We start from the raw sequence: 27302 nt of genomic DNA on the forward strand, positions 1-27302 counted from the left end.
CTGCTGGAGATTGTGTCTTTCATTGGCAGGAAATGAGTTTCCACACTAAACCGCTGAGCGACTTGGGGATTGTATGTAAACCAGAATCAAATTGACTTGCTTATCATTAAAAAACAAACATTCCTAAAGCATGCAATAACAATGCTGAGATAGTATATGTGGTTATATGGGGAGCTGATAAAGGCTGTTGCAAAATTAGATATTATATCAATAATGTTATTACATGAAATGAAAATCATAAAGTCATTCCAGAAGTCTAATTTACCGCCTAGAGAAGGACAACCTTTGACCAGTGGACGTAGTTCTTGTGTTTATCGTTCTTTATGTAATTGAGGTCTCTGATTAACAATAAAATGCTGGAAATGAGAGCATTTTATGCAACTCCCAAATAGCTCAGCCATTCAAAGGTGAGGTACTGTCGTGCAGTCTATACATATTTCTTGCTTGACTGTTTTATGTCCAGTGATAGTATTAGGTTCTATACAGGGTCTAAATTATATGTATATTTTTTAATAATCCTATAATGTGGCAGGAACCAAAGGTGTTTAGCAGTAGCCTCATCTACTCTAGCATATGCTGCTCCCACTATCCTAACTCAGCCCACATTTTTTGAGCAGTTTATATATAACTCAGCAAATTGGGCACTTCCATGCCCTTACAAATAGGTTGTGTCTGTAATGTGGACATGTAAATCACCAATACAAAATTTGCTGCCAGACAGTGGTACATATAAGAGAGTTAAGGTCGTTGTGTTGGCTATTTGTCCAGGATAAGTAGGGAAATCAGTGAACAAGCAGTGAACCTAAGCCCGTGTAATGTTAAATGGCCACTTATATGGCATGGTATGTTTTGTTTTAGTAAATCTCTAATGCTTTATGAATAGGTTTGGTATTATCTACAGAAAGTCAGATGTAGTACCATATGACCGTGATAATTAAACAATACCTCACTTTTACAGTGCATCACTTTTACAGTATTTTGTTTTTTTAGAAGTCTATAAATCTGTACGTAGGTTGGTGGAAACCTCTGTTGGAGCAGTCCATGGTTTATACGCAGATTAGTGCCGTAGCTTCAGAACTTGGCAGAAACACATAATACAGATATGTGTTCAACGGAACAATAATATTTTCACTTTTCAAAATGATAACTAACATACACATGAACATACCAATTCCAAACGGTTTACAATTAACAAACGAGTATATATGATGTCAACAAGTAAATAGACAATATTATATATATATATATATATATATATATATATATATATATACTGTAGGTTCTCTGCAGAGTAACTGTATGATTGCTATGGCTTCTCAAAACAACTGTGCTCTTTCTCTCAGTCAGCAGCCACTAGCCAGAAAAAAAAACCACATACGTAATCTGAATCATTGGCACTTGAATTACCTAAGAGGTTAAAAAGATCTAGTTCAGTATCTGGTACCTGGGGTAGTGACACAGTTTGCAGGAAGTGCTTATTAAGCACGGCTCTTACTGGGAGTTATTTACTTTATCCACTCCAGGGACATTTCATGCATCACATATCCTACAATTCACTGTTAACCTCATTCCTCCCCAGATCTATGTGCAACCATCACCTCCATTTGCTTAAAAAAAAATCAATGAATGTGGTTGAGTTCAAGTGGTTTTATATGGATAAGATATAGTCTTTACCCATAATGGATTATGTAATATTATCCAAGTGAAAGCTTCCTTATTTTTTGTGTAGCCAGAAGAATAAGAAACCTATTATCCTACACTTTATGCTATATATCTAAAAATAAATATTATATATCTGAAAATATATATATATAAAATGTCTGAAAATAATCAGATAGATATATTACATTTTCCTTTTGCTCTTTTGACATGGTGTGAATGCCTAAATTATATGTTTCAAAGAATTATCATTGCATCCCTAAATTGTGCACAGGTTAAAAGCTTAGCAGGGATCATGACCATGACTGAGCTCTATTGAAAGTAGTATGAATGGCGTTCTCTGAATCTGGGAGAAACTCGTAACCAACTTGAATGGAGCAAGTCGACCTCCTGCACCAAGTCCCCAACAATGTCAAAGCAATTTCTTGGGGAATGTTAACGCTCAGTGATTTAGCCGAGCGCTAATCTTGGAGCTGCGATGACCTGAGAATTTTCATGCTCGTTTAATAACATTATGTGTTATTTGCTTATTGCATTTGTACGTTTTACATCCCTCCTGTGGAAAACAGTCCATTTTAACTCCTGTGGGTGTTAATGTTAAATATAAGCTAATAATAGTCATAAATTAATGAGCTGTGTCACCTCCCACACACATCGGCATCATATTACTTCATAATTGTATAAGAGCTGTGTGCTATATTGTGTATGAATCAGAGGGCTTCTCTCTTGTATCTTGCATTTGCTTCATTTTTTCACTAAATTAAGAACACACATCATTAAACAATATTTATATATAAAAAAATCCCACTGCAAGTTTAAGTGCGTTAACCTACTCAGTTAAAATAAGGATGTCTAATAAGTGCGGAGCCCAAATGAAATAAAGGAATTGCACACATGACAATAAGACAACTCTTTGGCCTTATGTTACCCTTGCTTATTGGATAATTATAGCTAGATGGGTCTTGCTCATCAAGCTATGAAGAAAACTCCCAGTTGACCACAAGCTTTGGCAGACCAACAACATACAAGGATCAAGAAATACATGAAAAGGAACGTACTGATGGCTTTAGCCTCATTAGCTTTCTTTAGTATACAAGTCACTCTGAGCAATTGGGCTCTTTCGTTCCTGCAGTGTAGGAAAGACCCCTGTGCATTACATACATTGAAAGTTTATTATTCCTTCAAATAGCCCATGCTCCCACATTTTCTGTACAGATACCCATTGGACTACTGGCAGCAGTACAGAGACACCCGGTAATTAAACTTCACAGAGAAACATAGGTCAGTTGACCATGTTGACTCTCTGTTAGGTCTAGTAAAGTTCATGCATCTGACTGATCTGACTTCCATTAAATTAACTTTGTATACTGGCTACATCCTTTTGTGCCACAGACAGAGCCGGCCCTACAATGGAGCCGACTGGGGCAATTGCCCCAGGCAGCACTTTAGAAGCGTTTTTTTTTTGGTTGTTTGTTTTGAAGTGGAGGAGAGAGAGAGGGGCGCCGAGTGGTTTTCGCTTACCCGCTCGGCGCCCCTCTCTCTCTCCTCTGCGGCGAGTCTCCCTGTTCAGTCTCGGTGCCGGCTTGTAATAATGAGCACCGGAAGTGGCGTCAATTTCCGGCGCTCAGCATTACAAACCGGCACCGTGGCAGAGCAGGGAGACTCGCCGGCAGGACTCTTTAAAGGTAAGTACCGGGGGGGGGGAATAATGGCGTCAGCGTCGGCGGGGGGGGCGGCATTTTAAACTTCGCCCCAGGCGGCGTTAAGTCTTCGGCCGGCCCTAGCTACAGAACATACAAATGGCACATAAAGTATGGCTGCAATAACCCAGGTTTCCTCAAGGATGCGTTGAACACAAACAAATTGCATATGCTAAAATTAATCACTAATTATGTAAACATATGCCAAAAACAGCCATGTGTAACAATTGAAATGTGACGGTAATCCATTTTATTATTTTTCATCTCATTGCCTGCATGTTCAAAACAAACTTTGTAAAATACAAATATACAGCATGAAAATAGAGCTAATATGTCAGAAAACCTTTCATAACTTACTTCTTCCTTTTATTTTTATATATTTATAACACACACACACACATATAAATATAAATATATATATATATATATATATATATATATAACTCAGACATAGATGTTTGTTACAATTGAATCGAAGCTGATTTTGAGATGGAAGTTGGAGAAAAAGCTTTGATTTGGTTGTTATGGAATCAATTGAAATTTTTTCCCTATATATATATATATATATATATATATATATATATATAATTTTTTCATGTACAAGTTTTGTTAACTGGGTATATATATATGTGTAGTGTGTGCATGTGTATTCTATGTATGTATTATATGTGTACTGTGCATATATAGCTATTGTTTATGTGTACTTTATATGTTCGGTGTATGTATACTTTGTGTGCACTCACAAACCGCTCCCATTCTCCTTCTCACCCCTTAACATCTATAGTAACAACACCATGCACTCACACAGTCAAAGTGATTAAGAACATTTGACTAATATTTCTTGTTTAACCAGTAACTCCTTCATCACTGTGAAAGGCTCACTCTGTATTTAGAGTTTACATTAAAAATGAGCAATAAAGATTGTTTAAAAAAAAAAACACACCAAAGGCAGTGCACATGTCACATCATGTTTTCCAGGAGTAGAACAGGAACTAAATGCATACTTTTAAATAATAATGAAATTAAGACGCTTTGCAAAACACATGGTTTATTCATCAAAGTCTAGCCCCAAACTATGGTATGATTTACTCGGCTCCAGATTCATCAGGCAGAAACTGAAAAGAGCACGACTTCTTTTCATAATATGTAACACTTCAAACACCATAACAGTTTTTCAATGAGACTTTGAAAAATCACTACATTAGTTGTTTCCTGATAGCCAAAAGCATACATTTCATTACGGTTCATGCTGGAGTTGATTAGTTTATCCTTCTATTGAGTTTTCTCTAATAACGGCTCAAATGGCAAAGAAATGGAGAACAATGTGTTTTTCCTTTAGGCTCTCCATTACTCATTACCAGGAAGCATTGCTATGGATACAGACTCCAAGAACAGGCGTCCAAGAAATGCCAAGCCTCTCCATACTCTTACTCAACAAATTCTTCTCTGTAAATGAAAGCCAGTTAGTAAACAAACCTCAGTTATAGTTACAGCTAGGCTCTGATTTTAGTCTTCATGGAAAGGCGAGAAAAAAATACCAATGGAAGACACCTTGGCCAGTTTTCCTTTAGTCACTGAAAAAACTAAAGTCATATGGCACTACAAAGCTGATTCAGAAGGCCCCAAAGGAGTAGACCTCTCACCAGAATATAGCACAGTATACCGTACGTGCGTTATTTGGAGTTAGTGATATCCCAATTACTAAATTATGTACAATGATATGATAAAAGCATCCAATTAACTGGTGTGACTAGGTGTCTGTCTATAAGTGTATTATTAAAATATATCTGTAACTATGTCTACAAAAGCATAGTAAAGAAAAGAGCACAACTTATTTTGTTTTTGCAAGACATGTTAACAAGATATAAAAGATCCATGCATGTATTTGAAAAGCAAACAAAAATGACCATAATTTTCACTGGCAAGAAATGTACATATACATGTCTGTATATAGATCATGAGTATGCAAATGGAAAGAGAGAGGTGATTATATGTACACCTACAGTATGAGATAAATGAACAACAGTGGCATACTGCAGTATCAAAAACCAATATCCCAAGGTCAGTACCTTAAACCAACTTACATGTAAGGCATCTCATAATACTGGTCCATAATTCCAAGTGATGTATATAATGGTCACTCAGCAACTCTATCACCTGGGGGCAGGTGGCCGGTTAGGGACCTGGACAGAACAGCAGTAGGCCATCCCCATAGCTCGTAAACCGAATCACAAGGGCAGTGACCAGCAGCTCTCCCTCTCTGATTTGTACAAATGCAAAGAAAGTGTAAAAGTAGCACTTTTTTTTACTGGAGATCACTGAAGTGATCCTCCTGTGGCTGATAATACATAGTACGGGATGAAGAGCCCTGCATAACTTTCACAGCATGATCAGCAAACTGGGAGTTCAGAGTGAGTTCCTACTTCAAAAATATATAGAAAAAAAAAAAGATTAAAGTAACCAATCAGTGGCTGGAAACTTTCCCATTGAAATCAGTCGGAGCGTGTTCCATGCATGCGCTCTTGTTAGACCCCCAGCACACATTTGATATATCACGGAAAATAGTCAAAGGGTAGTGAGATTGTGGAATTCTACAGAATTACTCTATGCATTTGCAAGGGCGACACCAATTAAATGTACAATTAAAGGGGATAGTATGATAATGTTCAACACATCAAAAACAAGCCTTTCTTTCTGTTTAAACCCAAATAGACATTTTGCAGCATACTGTATCACGGGGTATTTAATTACCTGGAAAAAATATGCCTCAATACATTTGCCCTGAACATTACATTCATAGTCCTGACCTGATTATGCCTTCTTTCTTAGGGTGACCAGATGTTACTAAATATATATTAAAAAAATACCACTTTAGCTATAGGCAGATACATAAGTATGAGATATGTTATTTCTGCACGAAATGTAAATTGATTATTGCAAATGTATTAAATACACCACAAGCTTATTATTAAAACATCATCTGAGTTTTCCTGGCTAACCAAAAAGAAACACAATTTGTTAAAGATCTCCAAAGCCTGATTTTTTTTTACTGTATTTTCTTTCTTCTGGTCCTATCTATAAAAGTGTCCACATTGCTTAATCCGTTCTATAACCGATGAAAAACTAATCTCTCCCTAGGATGTATCTGCCAGGATTTCCACTGCTTCATGCATCATCTCCCAATTTCTCATTTACATTCATTTGCAGTCAGATTGAGATAATTCCCATACCGTTAAGTAATTATGCTAATTGGGATTGTTTTGAAGGCTGAGAAGTGTTAGATGTCACTCCAAGAGCATTGCAACTTGCCATCATTCTTTTTCTTCACATAGAAACATTGTAAACATTCCTGTAATGTATAGCAATACATTAGTTTCTGATCCATTTCATTGTTGGAGAAATACGTACAACAAATTATAAGAGTTAAGATAAAATCTTATTACTGCATCATATATATATATATATATATATATATATATATATATATATATATATAAGCATATTCCCAATGCATTGATGTATTGTGGTGTGGGCTAATAAGGCCCAGGACATCTAGGGACATATCAGCATTTTGGCGTCTCTCGTGCATTGTAGTTCTCAATGGGTCAGAAGAGAGATCAGAGATAAAAAAAAAAAAATATATTACATTCATCCTTTGGAGGTTTAAACAGACCTAAGTATTATATTTTCCAAAGAAGGTGCACAGAAGAGGTAGAGGGGAGGTAGATGGTGGGGCAACACTGGGTTAGGCCTAGAGCAGCTCTTCCCATTAATACACTACTGAGTCAATAAAAACACAATGCGCCAACAAGGCAGGTTTCTTTAAATCACTTAATTAGGTACACAGGGATGTCAATTATAAAGTCTAGTATCTTCCCCGGTCATAAGTTGCTGGTATTTGCTTGGGCAGCCTTTGCAGGGGTGGAGGAGGAGAGGTGCGCTAATGGCCCAAAAATGGTTCAGACAAATTGTTTCATGACCTTTCAATTCAAACGGAATTCAGAGGGCTTTTTCCAATTAGAAACAAAATTTGTTGTCACTTACCCTCTCTCATGCCCTTTAACACACTCTCGTGCTCGCTCACACTCTCACTCACTCTGTCTCATGCTCTCTCTCTCACTGTCTCCCTACCTTCTCCGCTTCTTCTCTTGCCCCTTATTGTTCTTCTGTCTTTTGTTCTGTCTTTGTTCGTCGTACCACTTCTCCTCGCTATCAGCACCGTTAACTCTTAAGCTCTTATAAATGACTTTAGTAATGGGATGTACACAAAAAATATTTTGGGGTGGGGTAAAGGTGATGGCAAAACCCTCCACTTAAAATACAAGTACTGTATAAAGTATTTGCACATGCCTACCCAGAATCCATTGCATTGATGGCAGAACAACAAGATTTCTGCGCGAACAGCAAGTAATGGGATGTGAAATCCTAAACCCCTCTGGCGCTGAAAAAAGTGAACTCCCTATAGTGTGATGCTTTTTATAACACAAAATAGCTGTTGGTAAAAATAGTACCGTCTCTTATTTTAGTCAGAAAAAGCTATCAATTTCCTCAACTGCATATAATTAACAAGTTTCTGCTTCAGAGAGAAGCGCACGGAAATTTGCCTGGTTAAAAATATAGCATAAAATAAAAAAGTTCAATGGGTGTGAGCCAAAAACCGAAGATGCGATGTGGAAAATATTAACATGTCCTTAATTCTATGCACTTAGCAACATATATACTGTCTGAGTTCCCATGCGATCAAGGAATCTAGGAGAGAGGATAAATAGGATGTAGACAAAATATATCCATATGGTTTCTATATGTACGGGAAGATGTAATGTTAGTCAGCCAGAAGATGGAATTATAGATGGATGGAGACACAGATGAATATAACATAGATGGATAGAGAGAGACAGAGAGAACTGAAGCTCTATGCAGTCAATGGTGCCATTTTAACATTATACACAAGGGGCAGGCAAACTGGGAATACAGCTTTTGTTCTTTGCTAACGCTCCCAACTTGGCTGATAATGGGTTTTAGAGTATGCAACAAGAAAGTCATGGCCACCCCTGACTCCAGGAGTGCACCGCAAGCTAAATAGTAAATTATTCCTCATTATGTAATCCAAGCCTGAATAACACTGTCCTCAAAGAACATTAATTTGCCAGTATGTAAAGATGTCTGCAATTAACATATATCTCTATGACTGAGCAACACTCTTATTATTGTACTTGAATCATGCTGTGTCGGCAAACTCTAGATGAATAAAGATGGCCAACAGCATACACAGCATGTACATGTGAATTATGCCCTAGCAAGTGATTTGTATATATATATATGCACAATATTTGACATTGCTATCTTTTGTTATACCCCTTACAGTGGTAGCGGTGCTGGATGCAAATTCTACTTTGAACATTAGAACTGAACTCGAAGAAACAACATGGATTTCGTCATGAAACAGGCTTTAGGGGGTAAGATTTATGTTTTTAGCCTATATCTGGACCCTAGTGTTACAAATGCCTACTTTATAGTGGTTGGTAATCTCGTACTAATGAAAAGAATAGTGTTGTTATAGTACTCGTATTGTTAATGCATGTTGGAATCCATTGTGCGTGGACTCAAATGTATTTTACTGCATTGGCATTGGAGCATTCTTAAGACAGTAGAGTTAGAAAACAAGACTTATGTTGCTCCCCAGTTGCCGCTACTGAAATCAGGAAGCGTAAGTATGTATACGTCTTCCACATGCTCAGTAGCATGTCAATAAAATTCTCTAAAGCTGTAACCAATCATGGTAGCAAAACATCAATGTTCAGATATCAGATATATGCTTGGCTGCTGCCACTTCCAATGATTTAAATGGGACCTTACATCCCATTGACAATAATGGAAGCTCTACTATTGTAATATACTCTGTGTTTTCAGTAAAAGTATAAAAATGCATTAAACATGAATATAGGGCTGGAGTGCTGCTGTTTCAGAGCAGTATTACTCTATAACCTTTGTACAATACCCTTCTACACCTGCTAAAGTGTGAAGAATTAGCCCATCTGCATCTGAGGGTCCTGTTCTCATTTAGAGACACAGTATTGTTTATTATTATTCTTATTATTTTATACAATTTGTATATTTCAATCGAAAAACCGTAAACACAGTTCCCATTGAAACCTCATGGATTTTGGAGCTATGACAGGTAAATCTTCCTTTTTCCACAAAACAACTTGACTTTTTACTATCTGTTTAAAGCATTTCATGCTGTTTTTGAAAAACAGCTGTATTTTCCATTGACCTGGCCAGAAGTAAGGCACTTGCGTGCCACTGCACTTATAAAGTATTCTGCATTTGTGCTCTCTTGGGCTCGGAGAAGTCATTACAGTGGGAAGTCATTGAACTTTTAACATCTAAACAGTTTCCAGTAACGAGCGTTATGTTAATGTAATACAGCCAACACAATTAGCATCAAGTCATTTAAATTCATATCCCTTGTGTAATTCTGTGGTTCTCTGAAAACTATTTGCTGTATGTTATTAAGAGGGCAACAATTATTCTGTTTGAGTCATGTGGAGGTGTCTAGGGAAAGTAGTAAGCCATGCTCTGCAGGCCTCTGGCACAGTAAGAATACACTGACAACCTCAAGGGATGGATCCAAATTTATAGAGGTTTGAGCATGTTGGCTGCTGCACATTCACAAATGTTTCATAAACTCAGTAAAGCTACCCTTTCAGATCATTAAATATTATTCATTTTCTGTACACCGTATCTTCTTACGCTGTTCACCCTAATCATGTATTCTACAGTCCGATACACTAAATATATTTCTATAACTGTGTTTACAATTTAAAATAGGGAATATATTTATTAGCATTAAAAATCTACCGTGTGCCTATAGTATATTATGAGGACAGTACAGTATACTAACCTACTGTTTATACCATCGCCCCTATTAAGTTTTCTCTACCTGTTTGGTAAGTAGATAATATTTGTTGATGGGTTCAGTCAGCCTTTGTTAAAGCAGCTCGCCCTGCCACAGGCTCCTGTCTATCTCGGCTTCCGTGAGGTTCATTTTACAACGAAATATTTCCAAAACGATTACACTGAAAACACATGTTATATGTCTTTTCAATAAATGAAGATATTTATATGAAAAACTATGATGGCCTTTTAAATTTGACTTGATATTGAGCTAAATTATACTAAAACAGCCATGGAAGAAGAGTCTCGGTAAGCATTCAAAGGTAAGTTTTCCTTATAAATCCAATATTACCATAAAATTCAATCAATTATAAAACTGTGAATAACTCATGTGCAAAATATTGCTATGTTCCTCTAATTAGATGCTAACAGAGCAGATCTTGCTAAATGGTAAATAGCTACCTTACCCGAGGCAGCGGCCCATGTGCACACCTCAGGCTCCGGTGCCATGTGCCTGTGTAATTGTTTGTGCTGATGCCACAGCTAAATCACATTTAACAAGTTTATTATAAATTATTGATTGAAACCCTTTGGCCAGAGGTACTCTATATGCCATTTAGAGATCCAGATTGCAAAATGCATATAATTGGCCTTTAAGCTTTGCACATACGCTGGCCTTTATTCTAAACAATATCCTGAAGGCTTCCCGGTCCCCAGGCACCTTCCTTCATCAGTTAAACACGCAATTGTTAAATGCGTACTCGAAAGAATACCTTGGAACGCCACACCCCCTCTTCTTCATTCAGTATCTTTCCTTTAGATTCGTTCACTATTGTGTTTTTTTTTAATCTCGGGTCAAATTGTGGCTTCCCAAAACTCTTCAATTTTAGAGTTTATTTTGGGTGACCACAGTGCCCATGTTTTCCAGGAAACATATTATTTTCACATATTGGTCACCAGCACATGTAAAGCATATTGTACAGATACAGAACATATCCTCTTGCCAAATATGTTAAGGCTCTGGTGGATTTGACACCTAAGAGAACGTTGTAAGTCTATAGCTTTTTAACCCCTTAATGACAAAACCCGTAGATGTACGGGCTCAAAATGCATTGTTTTCAATGGGTTTAGGGACCGCCCATTGTCCTTAAGGGGTTAAAGATGTTCTTAAATACATGATTTAGACGGACATTACCTGACCCATACATTGATTAGTATCTCCGAATGTTCACCTTCCTAGTTGGCTGATTATTATGAATCTTTTTACCGACTAAGGTAGTAATTATGAGAATAATGTTTATTTTTGTTTGTGCAGATAAATTCTGAACAATTTTAAAATATTTTTAACACGACATATGGACATTTTTTATGCCCTTGTTAATTGGAAAGATTGCACAGCATCAGGCAGCTGCTTTAGTCTGGATAGAGAAGTTAACAGGCAAATCACTTGTATTTTATAAATATTTCAGGAAAAAAAGTTAACAAAATTACGTGCAGTAAAAATGGTGAATAGGGTCCTATGCTCTAAGCCCTAGGGTTCATGGTTATCTACGCAAACGATGCCTTTGGTGAACCATCAGTTATCCTTGTTTAATATCCGTTTGTGATATGGTACGGCTGGAGATGGTAACAACTGCATATCGGATCAGTTGGACCCTGCGAATAAGATAAAGTAGGCAAAGCACAAGAGAATGGTCAGACAGTGAGTGATTGAATGGTATTTTCCTAGAGTCGTGGGAGATGTCAAGCATTAAAAACAGAAGAAGTGACAGAAATCTAATAACAAGAGATCATAACATTTGGTTGGAGGGCTATTCAATGGTGACAGAAAAACAAAGGGTAGGGAAGGGTTAACGGTATAATACTCGGCTGAGAAATTGAATAGCTGTGTTCCATAGTGACAAAGAGAAATTGAGAACAAATAGGCCCTATGTGCTCTGTGACCTTCCCCTTTCCCCCATACCCTCTTCCCACTTCTATCTCAAAGCTGGCTATCTTTTCCTAGTTTGGGAACAGATAGTTCCTAGGATGAGCCGTTCCTTAAAACCTTTCTCCAGAAAGCTTGCCGGAATATTGCTTGTGACAGCTAATATGCAAACAAAAATATAGTGATTATTAACATTTCAGGGGCTTCATTACCTTTTTATTGCATAGAATGTTTATTAACCCTATACTACCCTGTTATTCTATGGTAAACTTTGAGCCTTACATGATCCAAGCCTGCAAAGCCAGAAGCAGTACAGCTACTTAATGCACCTGCCATTGCCACATAGCAATTGATAACATGATGTACCTTGTCCCATCTAAATCCAGGGGCAACAAAGGATATGGGCAAGATGTTAGGTGGCGAGGAGGAAAAAGATCCCGATGCCCAGAAGAAGGAGGAAGAAAGACAAGAAGCTCTACGCCAGCAAGAGGAGGAACGCAAAGCCAAGCATGCCAGGATGGAAGCAGAAAGAGAGAAAGTTCGACAGCAAATACGAGATAAGGTATGCCATTCACTGATACTTGGTCTCCGTGATAATAAATTCCACTTGAAATGGGTGTTTGTGGCAATTCAAATTGTTTATTACAACATTACACTGTGCTTCAGTTTTTATGTCATTGGGCTTTGAAGATTGAAGGTTTTGTAGCTTTTGGAGCTTGATATAGAACATTGGGAATCTCTAATCATCAATCTTTACTAAAGTCTTAATTCTCAAAGAAAATCCGATTGCAATAGACAAACTGAATAGACTCAGTAGAGGTTGAAACATTAGATAAGATGAGAAGATGGCTCTCGGATCGGCTTGCTTTAGAACTCAATGATGCTTTCAACAAGATTTAATCAATATGCATTCGAATAGGCTTCAGGGCAAAAAAACAAAGTATTCCCCAGGTGATTTCACCCCAGAATTGGTATAAATGTAATGTGGCAACACCCTTGGGAGAGTTACTGAAGCGCAGGATTATTAGAATTGGACATGACATGATTTAACTTGACACCACTAAAGCAGGAAGAAATGAACAGGTTGATTTGATCAAGTTTATGGCTTGAATGAAAAAAGGCATATGGGCGTTTCAGATAAGATTTTTTTGTAAACAATGAGATTTATTTACTAAATTCTGATACCCAAGGTAGTTCTTGAATGCATCTTCTGCAACAATTCCAGGGAAAACTGTTTGTTGGTTATACATGCGCATTTTATTTGCCCACCATTTAAGTCCTGCTATCCTGGTTCAGTAACATTCAGTGTGAACATATTGTACATGTCAAGTGATATGAAAGACTGTGCTGTACAAACAAAAAGACTAATCTCAGAGTCTTAAGAACGTCGGAAATACCCCGTCTGAACACAAATCACATAAAGAAAGGGGGGGGGGAGAAAAAATGATACAGAAACTATTAAAAATGAAATTTTATTAGATTTAACTAAAAAATATTTAAAGAATTAGTCATAAATCCCCCAACCTAACAAACATCAAAGAAATTCTACCATAATACTTGGTCAAAATTATAAAAACATAATTAAAAACACACTTAACATCCCACATGGTACTCCTATTATCAGTAGCCCAATGTTATGGGTAATCAAAATGGGATAAGAATTACTCAATATATCATGCTTGCCCCAAACTTAACAATCTATGTCCCTATACCTGACATCAGCCGGCATATCCGTACCAAGTTGTGTACGACCTTATAACAACTATCTGTGGGCTCCCCCGACGTGCATTTCGCCAAAATGTTTTTGTCAGGGGCTAACCACTATTGAGATTGGTGGGGTTTTTAAATGATCAGTGCTTAACAAAGGGTGAAACAATGACCAATCAAAAGTCTGTTTACTGAAATGTCCAATTATCCACCAATCTGGGATCCCTGCTTTAGAGGGCGTAGAAACTTAATGTCAGGTGAAGTCTTTATTGCTCCACAAAGCTATATACAAAATTGGATTTGGCTTAGCATAAACCTTAAACTAATAAAACTACTAATAATAAAGTATTAATATTATATTTTTATTATTTAATTATTATTTAGGTGGGTTATTGCAATTCTATAGCAAAGGGGGAAATGCTCTTGGTGTTACCACAAGTATTCATACTCACATTTTAAAATAATGCTATTTTTTAAGCTACTGTTGATAGAAGCATTTTTATTTTTGCTGTCAGGTACCAAACCACCGTCCACCAGAAATACATCTCAATAACCGCATATGCAGGCAACACATATGAAAACAATCCAAGTTTACAAATTGATATTATGTTCTGTAACATTTGGTTGCCACGGAAACTAACATCTCAAATCTTGCCGTATATTTGACTGTAAAAGTCACCCTGAAATGTATCGCTTTGTGATGATTAACAAAACCAGTGGCCATGAGGAGGGTTACGAAGATCAAGGTCTTCATCATAGGTTGCTTGTAAATAGCATTACAAACTGTCAAACCAGACCCAGTGAAAAATAACATTTTCTGCTGACACTTTGTGTTCACACAATGAGACTTCTCACACCTCACACAATGAATGACATTTCATCTCCCTGCTTTAGCACAGTGTGAATCTTTTCGAGCATGTGTACCAATTTACAGCAACTGACCACAATCCATCTTTTACCAGATGCAAGGTTCCAAGGTGGCATTCAAATGATTTTCAAAAAATTGGCAGTTTCAAGTGTCCTGTGGGATATTTGGCATGTACATCCTACCTATTCACTAAGAAAACAGTCTAGTTCCTTTTTTTGTTTTAGTTTTAATGCATGTTTTAATCCATCTTTTATTTTTTAACTCCATGAATGAAATAACGACCATACCAATTTGCATGATGTAAACTGCTTTGGGGGCCGTGCAAAACAAACCTCAATATACATTTTACGTGAAAATACCACTGAACTGCTTACTTTATACACACAGTAGATGTAATCTACTGGGACGATGATATGTAACAAGTAAGAATGTATTGGAATCAATCAGAAATAAGGAAATCGTTAATACACATGGGCGCTGACTCCCAGTTCATCTTGTTGGAGTCTAGATGTCTTTCCTGAAACCCGTATCAAATAACCAAATAATATTGCATTCTCACTTGTAGACAATACAAGTGTAGCCTGCTGTCGTTGTCTAATATCTAATAATGTCAATATAATATTGGTACAGTTGTTAGGAACTCCTAGCAGCTCTGCCCTTGTGCCCCCTAGTATGTACCCTGCCCATTCAGTCCGTGGGTCATCTAGTATTAACCTCGGCCGGTTATCACAGACAGACCTCTGGTCATGCATAGCTGTCACCATGGTCATAAAGCCAGGAGAACTTTCCTAACTCATTTGTACATTTGCAAAACATTAAAAAATACAGAATTATAGGTTTAATACACTGGGTGAATGAACGTAGCTAAATAGCGTGCAAAACATGGATGTTTCCTATGCATTTAAATACTCCTCCACCTTGTAACAATACCTCTTCTTATATATAAAATGTTTAGAATATATGCCTGAATGCAGCATTGTATTTAAAAGGTACGCATTAAATAATAATGAATTATATGCAGACTGTAATATACTAATTCATGTAACAATTACCGGGAGGCTGAGGCACATTAATGGTTTTCTGATGCACTCAACTGGATGGGAGCTCTCATACCATAATACACAGATATTATTTACAAACCTCTGTCTCAAATGTTCTTTAGTTAACAGGCTCATCCAAGCTGTCCAACCTGAAATAATTCGTATATATCCGCAGAAATAACCAAAATGGAAGAATAGTTTGTTTGGATGATCGAGTATCAGAAACATCCTAACAGCTGTGCTCTTTTGACTTTCAGTATGTTTCAATGTTTTGTCAGTGAATCTTGGAGTAAGAACATACCTCTCAAATATCCCAGTTTCTAAGGGACAGTCCCTCTTTGTGACCCAAATCCCCCTGTCCATTTTTTTTTCTTCCCCAGATGTCCGTCATTTCTTGGAGGACTATTTGCTTAGTGTACCACAGTGGTCTACAGCTGTGGAAATCAGTGAAAAGGGATTACAAATGTGGGCCTAGACGCTAAGTGTAGATTATTTTCACGGCAACCTTTTGTTCCCACATTCACTATATCATGTAACAACCGGACAAACATCACACAAGTGAGCTCTGACAAACAGAAAGGTAATAATGATTTTAGTAGCCAGACCTTTCTAACCACCTGCTTCATAGAAATTGCACTTATATACTTCTTACTAGCGCAATGGTTTGTTACACGATAAATGAGTAACCCCTTAACCCCTTAATGACAAAGCCCGTACATATACAGGCTCAAAATGCATTGTTTTCAGTGGGTTTAGGGACCGGCCATTAATTCACTTATGACTTCGCTTGTTTATATATATATATATATATATATATATATTACTCCAAACTTTGTGAGTGCAATACCAAAGCACTGGAAGGGGGCACTGCTTTACTAAAGTGTTACACATTATATGTCTTATTTCTTATGTCTTTATTCTTTTATGTTTTTTATCATTGAAATATTGAAAGACTTCTGCGCATCAAGAAATTATTAGTTTGTAAAACGCCCTTCACGTCAGATATTGCACTTTATCAATATAAATATATACTTTTCACTATATACAGTACATATTTACGCTTTTAGGGTGTATCTCCTATTTCTGTTGTAGTATATCATCAGTGCCCAGGAATGTTTTCCTTTGACTGATGAGGGTGGCGCAGAGTCAATGAGCCATGGCTTCTTCAATCTATCTATTACAATGGCACCCAATAGTGGAAGGGACAGAATCAATGTTGCATGGATCCCTCCTTAGACTTGCTTCATTTAATACAAGGTGACCTTCAAAAATGAAAACAACCACCAGCCCATGCTTCACTTTAAACCAGATTGTCATTTTAAGAACACAACAGAAGAAATAAGGTCTTTAAACACTGTTATTTCCCATATTTATTCGTCATTGTTTTCCTCCAGTGTGATTCCAAGTCATCAGTGCATAGACTAAATTTAATATTCAACAAAAACACCTTTACTACATCATTTCTGTGGGCTACGAAGGACTGTGCGGTCCCTATCTGTCAATGTGTGCGAAACAGGGATGGAAATTGCTAGTTTTGTGTGTCTGCCACATGTATATTAAACTACTCTGTTGATTGACCATTTTAGCCTTTACTATGGGCTTAAAGTCTTCCCTGTCGTTCTTGTAACAACAATGTGAATTTGCATTCAGCCTCTTTTATTGAATCATTAATTTAATAGTGCTGCCCCTTAAAACAATGCACATCGTGGAGTCATGCTCAACATTAAAGCACATTAGTTTAATGCCAACATAACACCGCTTTTATGGGACGATTAAATAGCAACTAACCCTTCGTTTTATGGATACAGTAGTAGACCAGAACAGTAATTGCATACAGTCATAAATGCGCGTATTCAAAGGGTTACTGCAATTACTTTCAAATCATTGCTTATTAGGGTCCTGCTCTGTGTGGTGTTTTATGCTGTAATGTGCGCCAAATCCCTTTGGATCATTCTTCTTTAAGAGCAATTTTCCCAAAGCATAGTGAGGCATACAAACTAGAGTGTTTTGCGCTTTTATGTTAGACACAGTGGCTGGTGCTGCAGACCCCTTCTTAACAAACCGCCGGCGGAATTACTTTGAACTCATTGCGATGCAAAAGAGAATCAGATCCAAGATAGACGGTATCAGTAATCCACAGACAAGGTTGATTTTGTAACACAAAAGTTACCAAGTCACCCAATGTTGGTAAGTCATTTAGAACAGCATAGGCATATGTTCTCTGCTAGATTGTTGATGTCCCATTATTATTATTTCTTTTTTTTTTCTGCTGTACTGTACAATGGGATCCACATTGAGGCCTGATTCTTTTTTTTGAAGCATACACAAACCTCTAACAATGCTACAGGGGCATCAATGTCCTTCAATTGCATGAAGAAAGCATCCCACCTGGTTAGACATGCCACAAACAAACCGATACATACTATATTGACAGATATATACACAAATCCTTTTTTTTTTTGAAGTATATATTACTTAGAATTTTTTTTTTACCATAGAATAGAACATTAATTAATAGCTTTCTATTTCATTACAAGCTATTGACCTCTGCTTGCTTACTGGACTACACTATTTGCCTCTGGGCTCTTCTTGTTAATGTTGACTCTCTTTTCTTCTTCTTCCTCTTTTTTTCATTCCCCCTCTTCCTCTTTGTCTGGTTCTGCTGACACATTCTGTTTTACATAATGCTCAGTGTCCTGTGAGCAGGAATTCTAGTGGGTTTGGCCATTCAATAATTTATCAGCCCATCACCTCCCCGTCTCCTTTGATTTCCACTCTGCTGCACTCGTAACGCATTTGTGGCCAAAGCATTCGGATGCATGGATACATCTTTGGGATAGATTAGTAAATCTGTTTGAAAAGCAAGCAAATTAAGCAAATTAAGACATGCATACATACATTTATTTTACAGCATTGTGCTAGCAGGGTACCACGGCCTTACATTGGGCCAGGCTTAGATCGAATGCTGCCCAGCCTTACTTTCCTGTTAGCCATCCAGAGGGTATAATTTATGACCTTGAGCTGCAAAATGTACTGTGTTATTCTTACTGAAGAAGACAGAGAATCTTCAATGCTATCAATGGCAGTTCTAATATTACAGAGCCAAGTCATATCTCTTTATATCATCTCCCCGGCAGCTCATTCCCTCTGCAGATGGCCCATCTAATCACAAGGTGGGCAGAAGGACACACATCTTTAATATCCTGTCAGGGCGATAGTTGAGATAAGCCACAATAAATTGGCCTTCTCAGATAGCATCCTATCAGAAAAAATACAGATTTTTGTTCAAAGCATTGCAGGTCTATCAAAAATACATAATATATCATTTTGTATTAATATTTTTTTTATTAGTAGTTGTATTTTAGTATCCCTGTGCTTAGTATTGAAGGGGACAAAAGGGCGATATGTTCCCATTGAAGTTGTACCACCATGTTTTTTGAAATAAGAACATTAGCTAAAAAAGCAAAGTGTGAGATGATGTATTTATAATTGGGGTGAGGAGATAGATTTTGTTAATATTTGTTTTCTTTGATCAAAATCTAAAACGTTCTTTTACATTTGAGCAAATCTGCAATTTGTTGTGCTATAGATAAGTAGGCACGTTAACGTGAACCTCTTTAAAATGTTTCTGTAGGGAAAACAAGGATCATGCCTTAAAATTAAAGCTATAATGATTACAATGTATTCAGGCTAAAGATCAGGGAAATGTATCTTGCATTAGTTAGCTTTAATGGAATATATATTCCATGTTATAAGACTAGAGTTCAATGGTGTTAGCCATGGAAAGAAAAGCTGATTTTTTAAAACTGAAATAATTATTTTTTCCACCATGTCAAAGGTATTTATTTATATACAGTCCCATTGACGAGTTCTGTTTGTCATCCTGCAGTACGGCCTGAAGAAGAAAGAAGAGAAGGAAGCAGAAGAAAAGGCTGCTATGGAACAGCCTTGTGAGGGCAGCTTGACCCGCCCTAAAAAAGCCATCCCAGCTGGTTGTGGGGATGACGACGATGAAGAGGAAGAAAGTATTTTGGACACCGTACTCAAGTATCTTCCAGGACCACTTCAGGACATGTTCAAAAAGTAACCAAAAAACATATGAGACTTCTGCTCCAGCCAAACCCATGTCCAATTACAAATAAACAGGAAAGCCAACGGAACCTAGACCAAGAGAATTACACAAAAGCACACGTATTAATAACACAAATAAGTATAGACAACCATTAGCACAAATACATGATTGGCTACACAGACAAAGAACACCTACATTCATAAACGCAGGCACACTCACAAACACGGACACAAAACACAACCTCTGCTGATTATTTACATTTTCCAAGAGAGAGATCTTTATGCTTCACATTGTGTTGCACGGACCAAGCCTGTCACTGCCGCTCAAAATGCTGATTTAAACGGTGACAGAATAATCGAGTTCTATGTATTTCGGACCTAGAGGACAAATGGTCAGTGTTGGATAGGATTACTAGCTGGAGGAGTGGATGGAGTTCATGTTTTTGCCCTATGTTCATTTGTTAAAAAATATTTGAAAATGCAATCCCTTGAGTCCTACGTAAACACAATGGCTACTTTTGCCTTGTGGCTGCAAGCAAAAACATGAGTTAATATGTTGGGTTTACAGATCATCCGTCTGCACTGAGTCAGCAGGAGTCACATTGTGCGATATTTGGAAGACGTGGAGAAACCCTTGTGTATTTGCATCTGTTCTGTACTCTGTATTTTGAGATTTATGTCACTTTTTTTCTAGCTCAGTTTCCTTATATTTCTTCATTGCTAATTGGACTTGCAGTGCACAGCTTCCTCTGCCCAGTCTTTCTTAAATCTCTATTTTATCTTTTTTCTTAAAAAGACACGGGGTCAATATGCCTTCTTACACACAATTAAACATCTAACGGTGTAATGCGGAAGCTGCATGCAAACTGCTTTCCTCTTAGCAGTGGTCCTGCACAAAGGGAAAATAAGGAAAGCTGACCCCCAAGTGGACTCTAACATGGACCAACAGACTACTCTTTTAGACGTCGACTGTAATGCTGATTGCATGCTTAGGAAAAATATGAGCGTTTGATGCATTTTTTTAAAAACAAACTACAAACACTGTGTGTCTTAGTTCTGTGTAGATCACCCATGTTAATGTTTACATTTGTAAAAAAAAGAAAACAGGATCAGTTTAGAACAGCGTGTCTTAAACATGCATTCACTGCATTCATGAACTGCATCATGTGTTTGTCTGTTCCCTACAGAAGGGTAACATTTATGAGAGGCTTAGGAAAGCTTCTGGGTTTTGGGGTTTTTTTCTGGGTGGGGTGAGAAAACCAAAAGTTTTTTTTTTTGCCTTATCTGTTTTTTTTCTCTGTTTTTCCCCCATATATCTCTTTATATGTCCTTAACTAACCCCATAACAATGTAGTTCATATAGTTGGTTGATTATCAAGGACCAAATAATAGATACAAATCATATACATTTTTTTAAAGGGATTTTTTGTAAATGTAAGATGAATAGGGTATTACTAATATACTATTAGAAACCCCTTATCATTAAACTATTCTTGCAATGACATTCCAAGAAAACGTATAATACTCTATGTGCATTGGTACTGGGGTTAATTATAATAGATTGAGATTTATATAAATGTCCGATCTCTACCAATGAAAACTGGAAAACGTTGTACTGTTAGAGAGATTTATTTGTATATAGCCACAACTCGTTAAAGCTACTTTAGTAATGCTACCGATGACATACATATGTTATATAGTTCTGTACAGCCAAATCTCCTAGAGATTTGGTAAATGTGTAGAGTTGTAGTAATATGTTATAGAACTCTGGCAGCCACCTTATAGATTATTATAAAATGATGGGTAAGATATGGTGAATTATTGCTTTTCCAAAGCAAGTTGCCATTGCCATGAAAAATACTCTCCAATGCAACACGTGTATTAGCATTGACAGCGTCACAGCTGTAATTATAACTATGGGGAGAGTCTTTCGATGACATCACATAAACTCATTTATGTTAATTGCAACATGTATCCATTCTATTTTGATAGGGGTTGAAAGGGCTGAAAAATTTACATTGGACTATAATTCCAGCAATTTTGTATCGACAATTCTTTGGATTACTGTATTCATCTTTGACGATATATGAAAAAAAAAGTTTTCAAACTAAGAGAAAAAGGCAAAACTTTGTATGAAAAACAGCTGATTTGTTATATGTTTAATTTGTGTGCTGCTTTGCAGCTGATGATATCTAATTGAAAGCGCTGGATGAGCTGTGAGCAGCCCTTGCAAACATCTGTGTAAAGATCTTGTACACGTGTTTATGTTATGTGTGTCTCGTGTGTATGTACAGTGAAACGTTCTATGTTGTCATTATATTACATATGTACATGTTTCTGTCACACATGATATGACTTCCTACCATTAAAGTGTATATGTTTCATACATGCATGCTTCTGTTACCACAGTGATCACTTTGAAGACACCAAGCTGCCCAGGTCGCTTGACTGGGAATGACCAGCAGTGACTAGTCATCGAAGCTGAAAAGCTTCTGTAGGAGATAAAGCCATAAAGCCATAATTTGCTGTCTTGTTTAAATCCGTGTTATATTCATATCTGAGTCCATTCTCTTCTGCGCACGAGTATCTAGATTTCCACCTACTCATCGCTGGATGTTCTGTGAGGAACAAATCTGCAAGCAATCATAATGCTTTTACAAACATTAACGCTTCGAGTTCCAGAGGACTGAATAACGCATTGATTTGAAATGCGTTGGGCATACCCTATGGCCCTCAGAGGGTTAAATTGTGAATGGGCTGTTGATATGTTTTAGCACAGAAGATATTTCACTTACTTTTTTTATTACAGATAAATACAACATATATATACAATACAGAGAAACAACTCGAGTGGTATTTTGTTTGTTTTTCTAATTGTACGTTTTGCTTGTGGTTTTTTACCAGTTGACATTTGGGTACAATATGAACCTCACCTCTAAACACAACCAGGGAGATACTTAAAGGCAAAGGTGTCATTTTTCCAGGGCCCCTGCCTACACGCTGCTGGGAAATTTATATGTTTGCTACACAGTGGGAACCCAGTGCTTGTCCCTTGGGCACCAAGTGTCAAGGATCCCTGCCTGCTGCTAGGTACATTATACGTATGCTTGCACTACACAGCAGGAACACAACGTGTGTTGAGCGATAAGGGGTCCCTGTTCTGCAGCATGGGGTATTTTCAAAGACAGCCTTCATTTTTCATTAATGATCAGTGGTGCCAAAGGTTTTATTTGGTTTCGAGTCATGTGATGATATCAGCCAGTAAGAAACTAAGTTTGTAAGCACACGTTATGGTCAGAAACATGGAAACTGCATGACCTTCTTCTTGTAAGGAAAAGTGTGGAAGGATCACCCAGCCAGCAGTCACAGCAGCATAACTACTGCAGATTCTACTGTAGGAGCTTGAAACCATGTATGTATGTAAGTCACCATGTATGTACATGACGTGTGGATTCTTCTGTGTGAATGCATGTGGTGCCTTTATGGTTGCTCCATATCACTGCTGAAGACTGAAGAAAGCGCAACAATTTAAGTATACATTAGGGCCAACCAGGGTCTTCCTGCTGCAGAACCCCCTCACTGGGGTTGAGGCTTATTAATTTAGCTATTGTAACATTTATGCAGCATAGCGGGAACAAAAAAGTGCTGTGTGTCAGAGCCCTCATAGCTTTGTGGATACCCTTCCTATCCTGTTAAATCCGATTCCTAATTATTCAAGTGACTGGGGCTTTCTAATTCCAGGCTGAATTCTGATGCGCCTATTTCTTGCGTGAGTGAAAATAACTCCAGAATTGTAGAAAGGATGTTAAGTTATCACATTAAGCATTCAAGTGCTTACTAATGTGTGTTTATATATATTTAATTATAGTGGATGAAGGGGCCACATGCGGTCTTGATCCTGTCTGCCTCTAGACACACAAAATGACACGAGTATATAACAGTTATTAGATCGGATGCACACTATATATTTACCAAGTGTCCTGATTTGGCCAGTTCCCAGTACCAAAATGTATATGTCCAGCTCAAAATAGCCTCCAGCTGAGCCTTCTAAGCATGCACAATGCTTGGTTTGTTGCCACAAGGTTAAAATGTAGACTACACAAATTATAGTCTAGAATACACTTCCTTCGTTTTTGGAGAGGTGTTTTATTCTCTAAACCAATAAAAAATATAGGTATATAAAATGTGATATTTTGCAGCTAAATGGCACAGATTAAAGGTAATTCCCCGCCTATTCTGCCAAATGTAACACTTTTAGTACTCAATGTAGTTACTCTTTCTGAGGAAAACATTAAATTGCAGGTTTGTTGAGGTTCATTTTCTTAGCATACTAGAAAGTACAGTAACTGTCATGTTTAATTGGAACAGGACCTTTAAAAGAACAGTTAGCACAATTTTAGTAAATGTTATTTTTAAAAATAACTGAAGTCATTCAATCTTACCCATACTGTGCAAGATATTTCTGCTTACAGGAGGTTAGTTGCAATGAAGCAATTTTACTACACAGCTTCTTATGGGGGAGCATAAAAAATACTATTGGGAGAGGTCAAAGGTCCGTGCTGCTCAAGCTTTTCAATTTTACTTTTTTCAGCACATTACTAAAGCCTCTAAATATTGATTGACTTAAAAGGGTACTTCTGGAAAACACATAAAATGCATTTTACCTAAGCCATCCCTAGAGAATATTATTTTTATAAGCATCTGCTTGAACAAAGAAGATGCACCGGAAAACTGATCACTTGCTCATGAATAATAATTTCATATTCTTGCATGCGCATAGGGGATTCATATTAATGAATTACATTTTCATAATAATAATTTGAATTAATTTGCGATATTTCAACAGTTAGGAAGAAAGAAAACATAGCACAATGTACACCGGTTTTTCAGAACCACTGCCTTTTTTGTATTATTATTATTTTGTTATTTTCAATTTACATAGTATATAGTGACGTTATCACTGACCACTACCGATAATATTGGTTTAATAAATATCTTAAATTGCAAAATATGGAATTTAACCAATTTAACCAAGGTCTGCAGGGCTCCAATATCCAACACAAAGGACTGAGTCCTAGCAACCCCCCACCCTCTTGTAATGCCAGCCGGAGCACAAGGAAGAAGCCACTTGAGGCAGGATGCAATCCATTCTTCAAGGTTTTACGAACCTTTCCTATTGCTACACTGCCTTTCATCACATCTTAATACCCTGGGGTCCGTCATGTCATTAACACTCAATGGGGAAAGGGGCAGTTGTGGTTGCACTTCTGAGGATGTTTGGGCACGACAGGGGCGTTACAAAAAGATCTGGGACTGAAACTCTGTATGAACTGTAACCTACCTTTTCTGTTCATTTTTAAACATGCATATAACAATACATATTATTGAATAGATATTGTATTAATATTTTTCATTTAAAAATGACATTACAATAAAAGCAGACAAAATATTCCCTAAAACCTTTATACCTTTACCCAGCTGCTTTTCAAATGACTTGCATACTTGTGGCTTCGCCCTCTTTGTATCAAGGGCACCCTGCAGGAGCACCCAGATGTCCCTGTATCAGTAGTATAAAGTGCAGCTGGAAGGGGGAGAGTGAAATGTGTCACTCAGGGGCATAACTAGAAACCTCAGGACCCCGGTGCGAGAATCTGTTAAGGGCCCCCCCGCACCTCACGATCTACCCTCTCCCTCCCTACCCCCCCTTCTCACGATCTACCCACTCCCTCACTGGTGTCACTCTACATGATGCCAGATCTCACAATGGTGGGTCAGCCCTGGCTGGGTACAATCTTCTCACTCTAATGCTATACACTCACACACTCTAATACCCCTCTCTTCCCCTCTCCCTGCTGCCACTAACCTTAGGCTCACCCTGACACTCTGACACCATACACTGACATACACTCATACTAATATTATTGTCAGACTCTCAGACTCTACCTCAATATTGTGGACTGGAACCTTTTTTGCTGAGTAGCCAACTACCTCTCTTGAAAGGCTATACGGGGAACATAGCAGAAAAAAACCTGGCAGGCATAGCAACTGACAGCAGACGGGTATGGTGCAGGAAGCATGTAATAATGAAACAGCAGGAACAGCCGCAGTTAAAAGTTGGTTAACGGTCTGAGGGCAGGCTGAGGTTACCAACAGGTTAATGGTTCCAGACACATCTACACGAAAAAGCAGAGTCTGAAAGCAGGCCAAGGCCATCAACAGATTAACAACTAGACATTAAAGACCACAAGACAAATCCAGAAAGCATAGTCCAAATAACGATAGCCAGGTCAAACCAAATCAGCCACCAGGAAGGGTATGAAAGCCAGGGAGGAGTAAGTGAGCCAGGATATAGGTATAGGAACACGGAGCAGAGGTAATAACACAGAATGTGTCGGCAGGTAAGAACCATTTGGCCCATTTAGTCTGCACAATTTCTAAATACTTTCATTAGTCCCTGACCATATCTTATATCTAGGATAGCCCTATCTCTATCCTAGGCATGATTAATTGTCTCCACTTTACTAATCTCTACCAACTATTCCATGCATCCACCACCATTTCGGTAATGTAATATTCCCTGATATTACTCTTAAACATTTGCCCCTTTCATTTATGCATCTGTCTTCTTCTTGTTGTGGTAGTTTTTTCCAGTTTAGTAGCCCTTCTTGGAACTCTCCCCAAAGTATGTATATCCTTCTGGAGATACAGTCTACAGTACTGTACCCAATATTCCAAGTGAGGTCTCACAAGCACTTCCCTCTTTCTACTGCTAGTACCTCTCCATATAAAATCAAGCATTCTGCCAGCATTTCCTCTTGCTCTATTACATGTCTACCAACTCTAAATGCCTTTCCTCACACGTTGAGGTTAGGACAGTATCAAATATTCTATAGTCTGCCCTTGGGTTTTTATGCCCTAGATGCATTACTTTGCATTTATCCACATTAAATGCCAGTTGCAACAGATCTGACCATTTTTCCAGTTTTCCTAAATCACTTGCCATTTGACTTATCCCTCCAGGACCATCAAGCCTGTGGCAAATCTTTGTGTCATCAGCACAGCTTATCATCAAGACCTTTTGCAATATCAGAATGAATAAAATGTGCCACCTCCGCCCCGGAAGCCGCCTGTCTGTGCCACCTCTGCCCCTTAAGTAGTCTGCCTGTGCCATCTCTGCCCCCTTAACAGCCTACCTTTCCCATTTCTGCCCCTAAACACTTATAACATTTTTTCGCTCATTCATTCAAGAGGTGTATCCCATCAGGCAACATCGATTTATTTGTCTATATAAACTAGACTCCACCTCCTCCTTGATAGACTGATGTGTATCAAATGACTCATTAGTCTTTTTTCCTAACTGAGGTCCCTTTCCTTCATTTTCATCTGTAACAAAACTGAACAGAAATATTCATTGAGGCAGTCAGCTAGACCTT

General features: G+C 37.7%; 1 protein-coding gene and 1 long non-coding RNA gene across 3 annotated transcripts in view; both read left to right on the forward strand.

Moving 5' to 3' along the window:
• CPLX2 (complexin 2) overlaps positions 1-20956 on the forward strand; it is a 53602-nt gene extending 32646 nt beyond the window's left edge. For both annotated transcript variants that reach the window (XM_053462982.1, XM_053462983.1), the window contains exons 2-4: positions 8724-8815; positions 12570-12745; positions 19688-20956. In XM_053462982.1, coding sequence (XP_053318957.1) covers positions 8785-8815; positions 12570-12745; positions 19688-19885 — 405 coding nt within the window. In that variant the 5' untranslated portion in view covers positions 8724-8784 and the 3' untranslated portion in view covers positions 19886-20956. The remainder of the gene's footprint in view (positions 1-8723; positions 8816-12569; positions 12746-19687) is intronic.
• A 3135-nt stretch (positions 20957-24091) lies between these two features.
• LOC128490878 (uncharacterized) lies at positions 24092-24715 on the forward strand. Its single transcript, XR_008353985.1, has 2 exons — positions 24092-24348; positions 24392-24715. It is a non-coding gene; the product is annotated as an uncharacterized LOC128490878 (long non-coding RNA).
• Positions 24716-27302: the final 2587 nt, after the last annotated feature.

The sequence above is a fragment of the Spea bombifrons genome, chromosome 4 (genome assembly GCF_027358695.1).
Source record: "Spea bombifrons isolate aSpeBom1 chromosome 4, aSpeBom1.2.pri, whole genome shotgun sequence".
Lineage (NCBI taxonomy): Eukaryota > Metazoa > Chordata > Amphibia > Anura > Pelobatidae > Spea > Spea bombifrons.